The 18706-nt window shown below is 46.8% G+C and overlaps 1 protein-coding gene across 1 annotated transcript in view; it reads right to left on the reverse strand.

The window, feature by feature from the left end:
• Positions 1-17366, reverse strand: part of fat4 (FAT atypical cadherin 4) — a 111080-nt gene extending 93714 nt beyond the window's left edge. The window contains exon 1 of the mRNA XM_064343990.1: positions 11650-17366. Coding sequence (XP_064200060.1) covers positions 11650-16755 — 5106 coding nt within the window. The 5' untranslated portion in view covers positions 16756-17366. The remainder of the gene's footprint in view (positions 1-11649) is intronic.
• Positions 17367-18706: the final 1340 nt, after the last annotated feature.

Below are 18706 nucleotides of genomic sequence, written 5' to 3' on the forward strand. Positions count from 1 at the left end.
GCCCTCTTCAGGTCACTAAGAGTGCCTTTCTAACTGCCTTACCTAAAACCCAACCTCAGAAAAAAAGGTTCCTTTTCTGGTTAAATGTGTTCCAATAAATCTAGAACCATGATAGTGTACAAGAAAAAAATTGAGAATGAGCAAAAATATAAAATTTGTCATTATGCAAACTAAGCAACAGAAAATACTTCAAAATTCGCTGTTACCTGCGGTTTTTTAAACTTAATGACTCACGAATGTGTTCAGTACAGAGAGAGGTTTTAAAAAGTATGTATATTGCATTCAGAACTCGCACAAAATTCCCCCCGACTACTTTAATGCAAGTGAAGGGAGAATCATTTACATAGCATTTAATTGCATAAAAGCCATTTGGTTAGTCCCAATTAATCTATGTCAAAAGTTAACACAATAAGGCCTGAATACATTGTTCAACCCCATTCACTGTCCCTTTATTAAACCCTGTAAGGTCTGGCTGAATATTATGGGAAAGAAACTCAGCCTTATAGCCGTACATGTTTTTAACCCACAGCTAGATGTTTATCAATGTACTTGTACACAAAAAACACATACACAAACTAACTTTATCTTGCCTCTAAAACTGTTTGGCCTTAAACAAGTTAGGCCTTTTCTACAATTTATAGTAGTGTGATTTTAAAAAAAAAAGAAAAAAAAAAAGAAGTAAAAACAGCTTGGCATCATGGGTAATCAAAGCCAGATCTGCCTTCTCTTCCCTGGCTATTACGGCACGAACTGGCCAAACGGGGCCAAAACCTCCTCAAGATATCAGCTTGTTTAATAAAAGCATAACTTTTCCCTGACAACCAAGCCAAGCAGGCAGTTCAGGTGATCCAATCAGGGGCAAGAGCTGGAGTCACATGGGTCTGGGCATCATGGCCTAATCTGTTACCCAGATGTCTTTAATTAGACAGAAAAACAGGGAAGAGAATGGCCAGCTATTTAAGCACTGTGCTTTTCCTTAACTCACTTTAGCTTTCTTTCTCTTCTTTCTTTTTTACTGCAATAAGTTTGTAGAAAATAAAATGCACAGAAAAATCCAGTTTTATTTTAAACGAGGTCATTGAAACAATGTGCTTCCCTGTCAGCAGTGATCTGGTCATGCTCTCTAACAAAAAGAGATGCAGTGGTTGTGCATTTTAATTATTCGTCATATGCACACACTGAGCATTTTCCTTTCTGTGTTTGTGCATGAACGACACATAGATGCACATTAACACAACTTGGATTCGCTTAATTATTTTATATTCTCAGCTAAAACAGGGCTGGAATGTTCTGTGTATCACTGTCAGGCTGGCGATGCAAACTTAATTTCATAATCAATAATAATACTTTTATTTATGAAGAGCTTTTCTTGTAAACAGTAAAGTGATTTGGTTTGACACACGAGGGTGTCCTAGTATTGTAATAATTTCACATATGGAACCCCAAAGCATTGCCCAAAATTTGAAAATGACCTCTGTGAAGCTGAGGAATGCTTGATACAGGGCGTGACCCTAAAGGGGGGCACCTCTCCCATCAAAAGGCCTGTCCCTCCGAGAGGTCACTGAGGTCACGACTCATCTCAACGCGGGATCCGCGCGGCGGTGGGCGGGCGCCCGCTGAGTTCTGAGCACGTTCTGCTTTTTCCCGGAGGAGCCCTCCGGCCCGTTGAGTCTACGCGCCACCTGTCAGATTCCTTTCCCGCCCGCCTTAATTAGCGGTAAACAAAAAAACGAAGAGTTTTTATTACAATTCTGCTGCTTACTTCAAAGCATACCAGGCACAGGAACCAAACACCTGCCAGGGCCGGTGGAATGGGGGACCGATTTTAATGCTGCGTTACGTAGTGGTTTCCACAATGCTACAGAGCCTGTGATAGGATATAGGATATAAGAACATAATAAGGCATAGCCCTGAGAACAGGCCTTTCAGCTAGTGAGCATGTAGCACCGTGTCAAGCCTGGACTTAAGCACCCTGAGGTTCTGGGTCTCTGGCTGTAGAACTATTCCCCACTAGGCCTCAGACAGCTATGTACTAAGTGCCCTGGCTGTAGTACTGTTCTGCACTGGACTTAGACACCTCAGCCGGCTCCAAACAAAGTACCTTGAATGTAGAACTATTCCCTGCGGGATGTACAGACTCCGTACTAAGAGCCCTGGCTTCAGTACTTTTCCTTGCTGGATACATGGGCCTCAGCAGACTCTGTACTAAGTGCCCTGGCTGTAGAGCTCTTGCCTGCTGGATGTTCAGGCCTTAGCAGACTCGGTACTAAGTGCCCTGGCTGTAGAGCTCTTGCCTGCTGGATGTTCAGGCCTTAGCAGACTCGGTACTAAGTGCCCTGGCTGTAGAGCTCTTGCCTGCTGGATGTTCAGGCCTTAGCAGACTCTGTACTAAGTGCCCTGGCTGTAGAGCTCTTGCCTGCTGGATGTTCAGGCCTTAGCAGGCTCGGTACTAAGTGCCCTGGCTGTAGAGCTCTTGCCTGCTGGATGTTCAGGCCTTAGCAGACTCGGTACTAAGTGCCCTGGCTGTAGAGCTCTTGCCTGCTGGATGTTCAGGCCTTAGCAGACTCGGTACTAGAGTGCCTGGGCTGTAGAGCTCTGCCTGTGGATGTCAAGGACTTAGCAGACTCGGTACTAAGTGCCCTGGCTGTAGAGCTCTTGCCTGCTGGATGTTCAGGCCTTAGCAGACTCGGTACTAAGTGCCCTGGCTGTAGAGCTCTTGCCTGCTGGATGTTCAGGCCTTAGCAGACTCTGTACTAAGTGCCCTGGCTGTAGAGCTCTTGCCTGCTGGATGTTCAGGCCTTAGCAGACTCGGTACTAAGTGCCCTGGCTGTAGAGCTCTTGCCTGCTGGATGTTCAGGCCTTAGCAGACTCTGTACTAAGTGCCCTGGCTGTAGAGCTCTTGCCTGCTGGATGTTCAGGCCTTAGCAGACTCTGTACTAAGTGCCCTGGCTGTAGTGCTGTTCCCTGCTGGATCTGCAGGCCTCAGAAGAGCCTCAGCCGGCTATGTAGAGAGGAGGAGCAGCTGTGCACTCCTGCGCCGCTGATGGAAAAGCCATAAAAACAAGGGAAGATAACAAAAAAAACCCCGGACTACTTCTGTGGTGCCAGCGTATCTCTCCCTGTCTGCGGGCCTGACATCAGAGACCATTCCAGAACTCTCTCCCACAACTCCAGAACCCTCCCACAGCCTCTTCCTGGCTCCCCCTGATCCTAAATTATCCGACTGACTCGGGGGGGTGAAGATACCCAAGCCTGCCTACCCCAGATCCCCCTTACCCACCATAATGGTTGGGGGGGGGGGGGTCCAGGGTGTCAGCTAACCCCTTACCCCCTTTGTTTTTTTGTGAGGTCATCGAATGGTAATCGTGGTATAAACAGAGTGCAGCGCTCAGCTGAGGCTTTCAGTGGCATGGATGGTCGTGGAGATCTTTAAATCAAAAAGAAAGACATGTAGAAACGCGTGAAAACGGGAGCGCTACGGCACGCGCGGGGGGGAGATGAAGCAGACCCGGAGCGCCGCGGAGCGGGCCAGATGCCCCGAGCGCCGCTCTGTAGCGCCGCTCTGTAGCGCCGCGCCGCGCAGTCAAACCAAAGGGAGGAAGCATCAATAATACACGCGCCGTTCGTGGGACACGGTGCAGTCCACATCCTGAAAATATACCTTTGAAGTTATCTTTCACAGCCCTAACATTTCTCTCTTTTTTTTCTAACTCTCTTTTTTCATACCTCTCTCTCCTCCTCTCCCATTTCCTCTGTCTATCTCTCGCTCCTCCTGTCTTCCTCTCTCCCTTTCTCACTCCTCTCTCTCTCTTTCTCTCGTTCTCCATCTCTCTTTCACGTCTCACATTATTCTCCAGACATGTTTTTGAACCCTTCCTCCCCTGGTTTAGCGTGCTGTAAAGTGGAGAGAGAGCCTGTAAATCTTGCTAAAGGAGAACAGATACAGTCGGAGAGGCTGGGCTCATAGATCCTCAGTGTGACTCCGCAGGAGTCCGCAACATTAAAGGAGTAGGAGCATAAGCAGCAGCTGAAAGCACTGCGCACCAGCAACCTGCAGATTAACACAGCACGAATGGTTCCTGTCTGTGAGTGTGTGCGTGTGAGGGTATGTGTGTTTGCTTACATGTTAGGGTGTGTGTGTATGTGTGTGTTTGTACGTGTTTGTGTTTGTGTACGCAAGCATGCAAGTGTGTGTGTGTGTGTGTGTGTGTGTGTCTGTGCGTGCGAGGGTATGTGTGTGTGTGTGTGTGTGCGTGTGTTTGTTTACGCATGCATGCAAGTGTGTGTGTGTGCGCGTGTGTTTGTGTGCACATGAATGCAAGTGTGTGTGTGTCTGTGTGCGCGAAGGTGTGTGTATGCGGCATTTCGGAGGAGATTCTGAAATGCTCTTAAAAGCAAACCTAGAGTGTATTTATGGGGGTGTTTTTGGTCATGTCCTTCTCTGCGTGAGCAAATATCTGTAAAAGTCTAAAGTCTCCACATCCAGCAAATCCCCACAATATTATGCCTGTATCTATACAACAAAATGTTCAGTGTTAAATCTCCCTTGATTTAAGCTTTTACTCTGATAGAGTGTATTTGATCCTTTTTGGCTACACATACACCCTATAAACTGAGAGTTAAATTAACACAGAACATTTTGCTGTGCTCGGCAACATTGTCCAAATATCCTTTTCCAAATAAGTTTTTTTAATGGGTTTTACTTTACTTTAGACTCGGTAGATTGTGGTTGATGATATCCAAGTATTCTGTCGTGAACTCTGAAGAGATCTATTACCCCTGGAATGGAATCCCGAAATGAAGGTTAAAATGCAATAAATAAGGCCAGGTCTACAGACTCCTTTTTCTCTTCAGCTTGATCACGCAAATAAACCTTTTTATGTCATCCTGCACATTTCTCAGAAATGAGTCATCGTGCTTTGAGGCCCCACCAGCCCCATAATCCAACGGTCTGTCTTGTTTTAAGAATGACTTAAATGCTGGAGATATGAACATGCCCTCTCGTGAACGCTAGTGACCGTTACATAACCCTTTAACTGCGCTGGTCTACTGACCCGCTAAGCCACTTTCCCTGCGTGTCCAAGGCTGGCGTCCTGCCTGCAGTCATGTGTGATCGCTGCTGAGCGAGTGCCCCCCCACCCACCCCCCCACACACACACACCCCCACACACACACACACACCCCTCCTCCCACCACGCACACAGTAATTTACACTAGCTGTACCGCACCGCTGCAGCTATCTGAAAACTTAGGAAAGATTCCTCTTTTATTAGAGCAGCCAGCAAAAAAAAAAGCGCACTAATGTGTCCTGGACCACGTCTAACCTCTTAAAGACAGCAGCCCATTTCAGACGCACGTACATTTCTAGTTCAGACAAAACACGAATGGGGGTGCCAACAAATGCTTTTTGGGCAATACTTCATTTGAAGAAGATTGTCGTAATGCCCTCACGGCCTGTAAATCACTGCATAACTCTTCCCATAATGATACATAAACTATAAAAAAGTAAAACTGACACACGATTATGACGCACACACTGATAAGCATTCTGTGACTATAAACTGACATGTAATATGACCCATTTTGTAGAAGATGATTGTAATAGCCATATCTGCTTATGTTTATGATGCCTTATGAAGCACTTATTAAGGCATTATGAAAGCTACATCAAGTGAAGCATTTTGTGCCTTTGCTTCAAATACATGTGAAGTGAATGACAGCTTAAGGTAGTCTTTCTCCTCTAAAGACAGTGGGCATCCTGGTGTGTGACACATGAGGGGGAGGCCACGGGCCGAACGCTGTCAGCACGACGCAAACCCCGCCAACGCGAGCTGAACCTCAGCGCTCGCTAAATCACACGGCCAATGATGCCTGACAACAATCAGACTTACGGTGGAGAGGAATGCACGTCTCAACAAACCCTCAGCATTTACGGCACACGTCTGGTCCACCTGGAGCTCAGACCACAGCTAGTTAATTTATGTATTTATTTGTTTATTCATTCGTTTATTTATTCATTTATTACACCCCACCCCCACCCCCCACCTGCTAAATATCTGGCCTCAAAAGAGGACACATACCACATACCAACAAATGAAACAAGGGGGGGGGGGACATCTGGAAAATAGCAAGTTGTCATGTTGTTGTCTCCGATTCTTAAAAAGCATCCTGATTTTCTTTAACTCTTATTGCCAAGGAGCGAACAGGAAGACCAGCGCCCATGAAAGAGAGCAAGGGGCCCGGGAGAGAAAGAGGGGAATCGGTGCCCGTCCTGCACCCCGAACCCCAGGTCAGACCGCTGACATCCCGACCCCATCGAGCACTCCGCAGATCCTGGGCGGGGGTGATGACGGGTGTCGGGTTACCCACCAGGGCCCCCGGGTATCAAGGTTACTAGGCAACGGGCACAGGACCAGCGACGTCCCAGGTCCCAGCAGACCCCCAGAAAGAAAAAAATGAAGCAGAGAGAGGGACAGAGGGACAGAGTGAGAGAGAGAGAGAGACAGACAGGGAGAGACAAGGGGAGAGAGAGCGAGAGGGAGATGGAGACAGAGAAAGGGACAGAGGAGAGAGAGAGCGAGAGAGACAGAGAGTAACATGAGTGCCCCCACGAGCAGCTGCCACACAGAATTCACCGCTGAAGTCCCCAGACGGAACGCGGGCAGAGCCAGTAGCCGTGGCGACTCAGCAGCCGCGCGACTGGCTGGCGTCGCTTTCCCAGAGCGGTACACCGTTAGCCACACCTCCCCAGGGTCACAACGCCGGGACGGAGGGTGTGGCCTCTGTGAGGGTGTGCATGACCTTGAGTGGCAGTATGGTGTGGGTTCTAGTAAAAGGGGGGCAGGGGGGATAGGTCAGCAGGGGCAGTTAGAGATCATGCTCCATTTTATTACCTTTATTGTCTACAGTCCAGAAAGCAATTTTAAAAGCCGTACAAACAATCTTTGTAAAAATGATCAATAAAATGAATAATTTAATTCGTATTTATTTGTATTTACTATGGGCGGCACGGTGGTGCAGTCGGTCGCACTTTCACCTCACAGCAAGAAGGTCCTGGGTTCGAATTAAACACTGAGTAGAATCAAAGTACACTGTAAATAGAACAACAGTGATGGAGATTGGTGGATACTATTTCCTGGCGTGTTGTGAATTTCCAAGAAGTAGTATCCACCAATCACCGTTGGCATTGTTCTGTCGGTGGTTATCAGTGTCCTCTATGATTGATGTAGCCCCTTCCTGTTTCCTACTAGTAAGGTGATCTCTCATGGTTTCATCTGTTTTAGTATCTCTAGTGGGGCATCTTTGGGCAGCAGTGTGGGACTTGGTGGCTGGGTCAGCCAGGTATAAACAGGCCCAGGCTGGGGAGAGAGGCCTGTGCCAGAGCTCAGGGCCCTGGCTCTGGGCTCTACACTTCAGCAGGGGGAGAGTATGGCAAACAATAACAGGACACCTCTATCTGCTCTGACCATCTGTGTCCCCTATTGTGATGTCCAAGAATACTGCCAGGAATGTGGAAGCACTGCTCAACTCAATACACACAGGCACACACACAGATGCACACACACCCACGCACACACATGCACGCACACGCGCGCACACACACACACACGCACGCACACGCACGCACACACACACACAAACACACACACACGCACGTGCACACACGCGTGCACGCGCATACATAGACACACACACACATGCACGTGTGCACACACAGACACACACACACATACACACAGACACACATGCACACACACGCACGCGCGTGCACACACATACATAGACACACAGACACTCACACGCACACACACGTGCACATGTGCGTGCACACACAAACACACAGGCAAAAACATCACTGCAATGCAAGGAGAGGTGAACTAGATACCTGCAAATCTGAAAGAGCTGACAGCCATTTGCAGGTCAACTTTGTTTATTTCCATAGAGCAGTGCTTTCAAGTGGACGGAAAAGAAACATTAAAAAGAAATGTGGACATGGCACCTCAGCTGTTTCCAAAACCCTTCATCCTTTTTCTGCAATGGGAAGAGGAAAGCGATTATTAAGAGCAATCGAGACAGAGAAATAAACTCTGTCTTATGCTATCCAATCAAAATTCCAGCCCCAGCAGGCTGAATCTGCTCTCCAATCACGTTCCTCCACAGTTTCAGGTTGTTTAAGACCACGATCACGATCACGAATAAAACACATTGAAGGGACTTCTCTTTGTTCCTGTCACTCCGAAAGAACATAACACACATAACAGATGCAAATAAATAAATAAAGAAATAAAAATCTATTGGAAATAAAGACATTATTTCTGGCTTTGGAGCAGACAGAATAAAAAGTCAGGGCTCGCAAAGGGTAAACCACTGTTTTCATTGGCCGGAGACATCCTGCAGCGGGACCAGATTTTCCAATCATACGAAGACATAAATCACAGAAATGTAACATCTGAGAACTTTGCTGTATCTCACCTTAGACATAAGTGTTCCTTTTCCAAAACAGAGTGCCAAATTAGCCTCAACTCAGAGTTATAAAAGTGCCCAAGCACCTTTTTAAGCAGTAATGCTTTCAGCTACTGCAAAACTGGGAAGGTCATATCATCCAAATGAAACGATCATTTCAGAAAACATCAAAGCAGAGAAGTTTAAGCTGAAACATTTGAACAATAAAAAAGAAATGACTTGCAGTCCTCTGGCATGCCTAAGTCATCCCTCACTAAGCAAAATAAAACATCACTACGAAAATATACTGAACTACAAACCCAGAAAATGTGGTTTGCAATCAGAAAAAAGTACCAAATTCTGATTGTTATTCTTTCCATAATACATTTAGCTATGACTTTCGGTCTTAAGCATTTAAGACAGAAACTCAGAATGGCAGCAGTCTGAAGTTCAAGCAAGGTACCCGAGTGATCGCAAAACAAAACTACAACTTCGGAGAAAATTATTCAGCAATGTAACTATAGTTCAGCTCGTAACAAATGCTCCACTACAGCAGTTATTTCCCCTTTCTTTATTGGAAAATTAGCATGAGTGTACTCAGAGGCTTAAAACTACTTTAAAATGGCAGCTAGTTTAACACTAATAAAGCCAAAAACAAAACAAAAAAAACCTTTTTATTAGTACTTTTTCCTCTGAAGCTGCAGTGAAATCATTTCAGCTTATGTTGAAAAAAAAATTAATTTATAAATGTGCAACACTGATCCTGTAATAACACTAAATTTTAGGTTCCAGCTGAAATTTCCAGAAACGCACACATAAGAGTCACACATTTGTTTTCCATTTTCAAGCAGTCGTCCAAACTAGGTTTAGGATTTCTCTACCTCAAAGGTTTGGCTCCGCCCCACTATCACCCCCTCCCAAGCAGAGAAAATGAAAAAGAAACATGACAGGAAAATCTTATTAAATAAACCCTCTGAATTAGTAAGGGGGGGGCTAAGCTTCTTCCCAACTTTAACATTATGCATTTGTTTATATTGTATAAAAGGACACATTCAAGATGTATTGAAGAATCACACACACCTGTGGTCTCTCTCTCTGCAGTGCACCCCACACCCACCCTGTCCCAACACAACCCCCAAATCACTCCCTGTCCCAACACAACCCCCAAATCACACCCTGTCCCAACACAACCCCCAAATCACACCCTGTCCCAACACAACCGCCAAATCACACCCTGTCCCAACACAACCCCCAAATCACACCCTGTCCCAACACAACCCTCAAATCACACCCTGTCCCAACACAACCCCCAAATCACACCCTGTCCCAACACAACCCCAAATCACTGCCTGTCCCAACACAACCCCAAATCACACCCGGTCCCAACACAACCCCCAAATCACACCCTGTCCCAACACAACCCCCAAATCATACCCTGTCCCAACACAACCCCCAAATCACACCCTGTCCCAACATAGCCCACAAATCAAATCCCACCAAGCCTGCTCCCTGCCTAGTTTTGTTTTCTTTTCTTTTCTTTTTTTGATACTTGATGAAAGATACTGATACTTTCTTATTTTCACCTTAAAAAAAGCATACAGGTCTGGTTGTAATAGCAAAAAGTCATATTTTTGTGCTTCTTTAGGGATTTGCTTTTTGCAGGAACCCTGTTGGCATCTGTGATTGTTTTTTTTTTTTTTTGGGGTTTACCAGAATGAACAAACGTTGCAGGCGTTGGCTTATATCTTGGACGTGCAAGGTCAAGGCTGTGCTTCTTTGGTAAACATATTCAGCTTTGGTTCGGGATTTTGAAATCAACCTGCATTCTGATCTAAGCCAGTTCAGGCCGACATCTAATATTAATCTGTCTCCGTAATGGTATTAGCCTGTTGTACTGAAAGAAACCAGATCAAGTCCAGATTCCAGCCTTGGTTTAGATTTTTAGCCTCTACTACCCCCCACATTGGGCCTGTGTCAGAGTTCAGAGACCTTCACAAAGGAGTTTAACGTTCCAATATGCAGCATCTATCTATATATCTATCTATCTATCTGTACATCTGTTGGTATCTATCTATCTATCTTTCTATCTATCAGTCTCTCTTTCTGACTGCTTTGATATAGCCTATGCACATTCACTGTTTGTTCACCTTGCTATGACTAGCTAATTCCTGAAAAATGGCCGATGTTCCCTTTCTTTATAAAAATGCATAAATAAACATTTTTGCTTTGTGCATTTAATACTCTGCTAATAAGGGTATGTGAGTCAATAACAGCAGGGATGCGGTGCAAAGCGGGACGGGTTGTGCTTCCCAGAAAACGCACAACGCTCACAACAATCAACACGGGCTTTCGGTTGTTTGGGAAATGGAACAATGAGGTCAGTCTGCCAAAACCAATCTCCACTTCGCTCATACTGTGCATGAGGCACTTTATATTCAGCACAAAAACACAGCACTTAATGCAATATAAGAGCCCAGAGAAACAAAGTCCAAACATAAACACGCTCAAATGCAAGGTCAAGATGCCAGAGACGGGAAAAAAAACACTAAAATGAATTATCTTACAAAGTCCTCAGCAGATGTACAGTATCTATGAAATGCACTCAAAATGACAGATGTGCCTGAAGCTTGGCGGGGGCACTAAAGTCTTACAGAAATAGAAATGGAACAACCCATATCACATATGAATGTAACATAAAAAAAATTGTTTTCAAATATATGCATTTCAAAAACTGCCCATCTCTGTGGACACTCTGTTTCCCCAGTTAACTCCCTGTTAAGAACAACGCTTTTCTGAAATAGGCCATGATTCCGTTTCCATCTCATTTAGGCTAAACCCAATGGTAAAAACACATGAAAGGAATATCAGGGCCCATATTCATGAAGTGGCTCAGAATGGGGTGATCTAGGATAGGCTCCCCCTGCATATATACTCGTTTTATTCATAGTGGGGGGAAATGCGAAACTGATCCAAGTCCAGTAAGGATTTTAGTTTTTTCCAATTTCCTGTTTCTGTAAAATATCTTTGTGACAGCATCTCTGTAAAAAGCACCATACAAATAAAATGTAGCGGAATTGAGATTATTATATCTATCTTAATAAACCACCTTACGAATAAGGGCCCCAAAACTTTCATAAACCTTAAAAGATGCAGCAAATAGCCCATAAAAGCACTTAAAAAAGCCCCATAAAAATGGGGTGCACTCACTTCGGCTTTCTGCGTCCTGGGCTGGTTTGCCTCGGTCTCGATAGCGTACACGCCCACCAGGTAGAGGTCCGAGCCCTGCTCGCGGTCCAGCTCGGCGGCGGTCTGGATCATGCCTGTGTGGCGGCCGATGGTGAAGAGCCGTCCAGCGACTTTGTCTCTGCACCGCACCGACACAATGTAAAATTCCACCTTAGCCCCTGAGCCCCGGGGGCTAGAGGCATCCAGCGAGATAACATTAGTGCCAGGGGGCTGGCCCTCTTTTAGGATGGTGATGTATTTGGGCTGGGAGAAAACAGGCCCATCAGCACCCTGTAGGATGACGGTCAACTCCGTCCGCGAAGCCCTTCGGTCCGAGCCGCGGTCAGTGGCCGACACAGTCAGGCTGTAGACCAGCCGTGAGGGCTCAAGCCGGGAGGCCACCCGGATGTCCCCGCTGTAGCGATCAATAACGAAAGTGTCTGAGTCGCCTTTCACCATCTCGTACTCCACCTCGCCGTTGGCCCCCTCATCCGGGTCGAAGGCTACAACGGTGGTGAGGATGGAACCCACCACCACCGTGGTGTCAGCCACCAGGGCATTCTGGGAGACGAAGGCGGGAATGTTGTCGTTCTGGTCTGTCACCCACACCGTCACATTCTTCAGAGCGAAGCGGCGGAACTCAGCTGGAACTGCTTGGTCAGTGGCTTTGACAGTCAGCTCAAAGAGGTTGGAGAACTCCCTGTCGATCTCGCGACAGGTACGTATCACACCTGTGTCAGGATCAATGGTGAAGTGGCCCCCGCGGGGCATCTGCTGGACGATGGAGTACTCCAGCTGCCCGTTGATGTCAGCGTCCGTGTCCTGAGCAGTGACAGTCATGACGGAGGTGGCGAGGGGCAGGTTTTCAGGGATGGACTTAAAAATGTCCCCCGGGGGAAAGCTAGGGGGGTTGTCATTGAAGTCCCGAATGTGAATGACCACAGGGACAGTGGAGGATCTGGATGGTCTTCCATTGTCCTTGGCTGTAACATTCAGCTTGTAGAGTGCCTGGCTCTCATAGTCCAGCTTCTTGACCAGGAATATGCTGCCAGTGTTAGGGCTGATGCTGAATGTGCCATGGTTGTTACTAGCAGTGATGCTGTAGGTTATCTCTGCATTGTCACCAGAGTCTAAGTCGGTGGCTGTCACAGAGGCAACCAGCTCACCAATCCTCATGTTCTCCAGAACATCAACAGTCAGGGCAACCTTGGGGAAGGAAGGTGAGTTGTCATTCTCGTCCAGCACGCTGACACTCAGCATGCAGGACGAGGACAGGGGAACTACGCCGGAGTCCACAGCAATGATTTTCAGGGAGTAGGAGGCGGTGGCCTCGTAGTCCAGTCTGCCCACCAGGGTGACCTGGCCTGAGCCGCTGTCGATGCTGAAACAGCCCTCTTCGTTCCCTTCCTCGATTCGATACCGAACAAGCCCATTCCGACCCTCATCCACGTCTGAGGCAGACACACGAAGAAGCTGGGTAGCGTTCTGTGCTAACTCAGAGACGGAGGCCTGGTAGATGTCCTTGGTGAACCTTGGCGGGTTGTCATTGACGTCACGCATGTACACTTGCACCTTGGCATGGTCACGCAGAGGCTTAGGCAGGCCCTGGTCGGAGGAGATGACGGTGAAGCTAAACACCGCTGCCCCCCTCTGGCGCATCAGGGCTTCGCGGTCCAGCTGCAGTGTGCTGGTAAGCTCCCCTGTAATGGCGTCCAGCTCAAAGTTCATCTGCGGCGTCTCAAAAGCATACCTTACTTCACTGTTTGGACCGAAGTCCCGGTCCTCAGCAAAGACACGCCCCACTGTTGATCCCCGTTCCTGCTCCTCCTCAAAGTGGAAGACGTAGTTGGTGCTGTTGAAGAGTGGCCGGTTGTCATTGACGTCCTCTAGGATCACCGTGACGTTCACCATGGCGCTGAGTGGCTCCACGGCCCTGTCGCTTGCCACCAGCAACAGATGGTAGCGCTCCTGCACCTCCCTGTCCAACTCTGCCTTGATGTACAGCTGCCCATCAGGGAAGATGCCAAAGACGTCACCGGCATTGCCACCTATGATGTCATAGGCGATCTCCCCGTTCAAGCCCGAGTCCTTGTCGGTGGCCTCCACCTGAAAGAAGCGGCTGTTCACGGCCTCTGATTCTGGGATAGTGACTTCGTAGGACAATTGGTCAAAAACAGGGGAGTTGTCATTCACATCGTAGACGCTGACTGTCAGGATCAGACTGGATGAACGCTGAGGGACCCCCAGGTCAGATGCCAGGACCTCCACCTGGTACGAGCTGGTGGTCACCTCCAGAGGCCCCGTCAAAGTGATTAGTCCGTGTTTTTCATGGATGTGGAAGAGGCCCTTGGGGTTCTGCTTGAGGCTGTACATCACCATCCCATTGCTGCCTTCGTCTGGGTCTGTGGCTTTAGCCTGGAATATGTGATGACCTGTGCCCCAGTTTTCAACTGCGCTAATGTGCTCCACTGCATGTGGGAAGTGGGGTGCATTGTCATTCAGGTCCTTGATAGTTATATTGACAAAGGCCTGGCCTGTCACCTCCCCACCCTTAGCTATGACCTTGAGCTGGTAGAACGCCTGCTCCTCCCTGTCAATCTGGCTGGAGGCAGTGATCACACCTGTAGCTCCGTTGATGGAAAATACTCCCCTCTGATCCCCGGAGGTGATCAAGTAGGTGATGTTGGTGTTGAGGTCCAGCGTGGAGGCCGACACAATGCCGATGACGGAGCCTAGCTTGACGTTTTCAAAGATGACAAAGCTGTAGACGGCCTGGGAGAAGGTGGGCGGGTTGTCCTGCGTGTCAATGACAGTGATGGTGACAATAGCCTGAGCGAGGGAGTGGAGTCCACCACCGTCCATGGCCCTCACCTGCAGCTGGTGGGCCGTCTTCTCCTCGCGATCCAGCGGCACCAGGGTGGTTATCCGACCTGTGTTGGCATTGACGTGAAATTTGAAGTTATCGCCCGCCGTCATGGAGTACCTGACTGTCCCATTTCTGCCCAGGTCTGGGTCAGTGGCCGAGACGGTGGTAATGTAGGACCCCGGCGGCTCATTTTCTTTGATGTTGGCGAAGTACTGCACCGGGTAGAAGATGGGCCTGTTGTCATTGACATCCTGCAGCGTCACGTTCACCTTGCTAACTGAGTGCAGAGGAGGCGTTCCGCTGTCTTTTGCCTGGACATGGAGCAGGTAGGAAGCCTGGTTCTCTCTGTCTAGCTCTGCAGCTGTGCTTAGGCGGCCAGAAACCGCGTCCAGGCGGAACAGGTTCTGCACGCTGCTTGGGGTCTCTGGATCGAATGAGAGCCGTATTGTTCCGTTAGCACCAAGATCATCGTCTGTGGCTGACAGCACCAGGAGCTCGCTTCCTGCTGGTGAGTGTTCAACAAAGGACACATGGTAAGAGCTCTGTGTGAAAGTGGGGATCTGGTCATTGACATCAGTTATGTTCACAATCAGCTTAGTGTAGGAGACTCTGGGCTGCACCCCCTGGTCCTTGGCACTGATGTTCAGCACCACCTCTGATGCAATCTCCCTGTCCAGCAGGGCGGCACTGGTGACCAGGCCACTGTTTTCACTGATGACAAACCAGCCCAGGCTGTTCCCAGACACCAGTGAGTAGCGCAGGTTAGCGTTCTGTCCTGAGTCGCCGTCCGTGGCAGAAACCCCTTTAATGTAGCTGCCCTTGGGAATGTCCTCACAGATGTCGACCCTGTACAGCGCCTCCTGGAATATGGGGGGGTGGTCGTTTATGTCGTTCACAAAAATAACCAGGCTAGCGAAAGAGGACCTGGGGGAGGGCCTGCCGTTGTCAGACACTGAGACTGTCAGGTTGTATGAGGATATCCTTTCCCTGTCCAAAACACTGGCTACTTTTATCAGGCTCAGATTGGGAACTGGGGAAGTTTGCACTTCAAAGTGCCTCTGTTCGTTACCCCCTAAAATGGAGACTGATATGTTGCCATTGGCAGCCGGCGAGTCTGAATCAGAGACCGTCAGCAGGGCTACCACAGTGCCTATCTGCGCATTTTCATCCACAGAGGCAAATTTTGAGCTGGTGGGAAAATATCTAAACTTCACCACTGGGTCATTATCATTAACATCAATAAGTTTGATGGTAGCCTCTGATCTACCTGACAGAGAAGGAACCCCACTATCCACCGCATGAACAGTTAAAGAATATTCCCTCTTGTTCTCATAATTCAGAGTTTCTTTTATTGTTACTGTCCCAGACTTAGAATCAATTTGAAAAGGGGTCCCCTCGTCCAAAATGTACCTGATGTCTGCATTTGAGCCCTCGTCCTGATCTTTAGCCGTTATCTGCAGGATGCTGGACCCAATCGCTGCGTCTTCCAGAACGCTGGTTTGATAATGTTCCTCGTCAAAAACTGGCGGGTTGTCATTTATGTCTTGGATGGTTACGTTCACTTGCAAGTAGCCAAATCGCTTAGGGTCTCCTTTATCTTCAACTTCGATCAAGAGCTGGTAAAAAGGGGCCAATTCTCTGTCTAAGCCTCCAGTGGAAACCAGATGCAAGAATGCCCCCTCTCCGCTCGGATTCACTGTAATATCCAAACGAAACTTTCCTTGTTCGTTGCCGTTCACAATTCGGTACGTTGTGTGATCTACTCCGTTACTTCCAATATCCGAATCCGTGGCGGTGTCTAGAATCACTTGCCTGCCGCTGCTTGCATCCTCTTTAAAAGACACAACAATTGAGGCGTCGGGAAACACTGGCGAGTTGTCATTTATATCCAAAACAACAATCCTGACTTCAGTTGGATACGTAGGCTGACTGGATAACACCACAACATTGATAATGCTACTTTGCAAAACCTCCCTGTCAATCACAGACGTGGTATAAATGACGCCCGTAGTTCCGTTGATTGCAAAAAGTTTGTGGTTTTCGCTGAAGCGGTACGTGAAGCTGGGCTTAGTCTCTATCGTGCCTACATACGTCCCGATCGGCTGTTCCTCTAGTACCTCAAACTCTTGACGAATTTGACTGGAGGCGGAATGCTGCCATAAAGTCCACAGCATCAGTAAAATCAAATAACATCGGTTGAAACTCCTACCTGCAAACGCCATTGTCAGAATGCCAGTCCACCTTTTTAGGACAAAGTCCTTTCACACAATTCATCAACTTTGATTACAGTAACAAAGAGCAAAGCATAATATTCATGGTAGCACAGCGAATATAAACTCCAGACGAATTTATTCCTCTCAGAATGAGACCAAAAGTTCAGTAATTCCTTCAGCGTTGTCTCCTTTTCAAAGAGAAGAATCCCAACGAAGTGTTCAGCGCATCATCAGGTAACTCACGCTGCTGTAAGATCCCTTCGCTTTTCGTTTTAAAATAGTATCAGAACTTCCCGAATGCGAGAGAACTCATCACCTATGCGCGGTGGTTCAAACTTTTCCTTTTTAAAACAACAACCATCTTATGTAAAAAAGCAACAAAATACTGAACAAATAAATAAAATAAAAAAGAAACTATTGTATGACTGCACGATGTTCGTTTCTTATACGTGTAGCTCCCGTTCAAGACGCCGTAGCTAAAGGAATTAAGTTATACACTCGGACGCTGGCTTTCAAGTTATCACAACTCCAGCAGCAGCACAAGCTCATGGAGAATAACGGGGAACAAACTTCAATCATTTAGGCTGAAGCTCTCGGTAGTCCAACTTACTTACAACAAAGCTCCAATTTGGGAAAAGTCCCGCCCGCCTTCCAGTCTATTGGACATTTTTGCACAGTCCCGCCCCTCGCCGTGTCCCCTCTCCATATGTAAAGTACAAGTCTTGCAGACTCCTGCGAACGGGGAGTGTCAGTCCGACTGACGGACAGGCATTAATATGGTGAGGGAGGAGCAGGCAGAAGACCTGGATACAGGACCGTTAGCCTGTTATAATAACTCATATGGGATTATGAGTCTTGTCTTGGAATGTGCACGGATCCTTTTTATTAACTGTTTCGTTGAGGCAAAGTTCTCTTAAATTCCTAGAATGTCCGAACATTTGAGGACTCCTTCGCCTCTTGACCGTCAGTTGTTCCCTAGTAAATTCTCGTGGAGATAGGCGTTCTTAATTAATTTCGTCTAGTGGCTTAGGTTGACACAAATTCCCAAATCAACGTCGCCACATGGAAGGAAAACGAGCTGAAATTTACTTTTGGAAAGCAACCTGTAATTACAACACGATTTTCACGTTTAAAACGGTCAATGTTCACCAAAACAAGATATAGTCAGTTCATATAAGGCATGACTGCCATATAGCAAATTATATCTTATGCAGAATTTAATATATTATATACTCTTATCCACATACACCTTTCAAACGACCGGTCTTCTTCCTTTTCGTTTTCTCATTATAATTACTAGTCTAATACTACTACTACTACTACTACTACTATAATAATAATAATAATAGTAATAATAAGAATAATAACAATAATAATAATAATAATAATAATAATAATAATAATAATAAATCATTGTTGATCGTTTTATAGGGACTCATTTTACAGTTTCAAGTTTTTGACGCATGTCAAGTGAATTGTCATGCGTTGTCGTTAGTCTCACGTAGGTAAATATCGCCATCTAGTGTGAATACAATAGTAGAACGCTCCACTGATTTAGTCCACTTTCGTTTGAAGTTGGGGGAAACTGAAAACATGTTCCGTTGAATATTGCGTAGCATTTTTGGCATTGCATAAAAATGCATAAATACAACGATGGTACACACGTACGCACGCACGCACAGACACGCAGACACACACACACACATATATATATATATATATACATATACATATATATATATATATATATATATATATATATATATTAAATCCCCCCCCCCCCACAGGTAAGGAACTATTCTGATGTCGACTTGTGTTATCCACACGTTTTATTTCTGGAGTAGGTAATTAAATATTAATTTAATTGCCAAGGGCCAGAAGACCTGCTGTTATAACAGACACGTGTTTACTAAATATTTGGACCCCAGACAGTATCAAAGCAGCTTAGTAGCCTATCCTA

Source organism: Anguilla rostrata, chromosome 7, assembly GCF_018555375.3.
Source record: "Anguilla rostrata isolate EN2019 chromosome 7, ASM1855537v3, whole genome shotgun sequence".
NCBI classification, from domain to species: domain Eukaryota; kingdom Metazoa; phylum Chordata; class Actinopteri; order Anguilliformes; family Anguillidae; genus Anguilla; species Anguilla rostrata.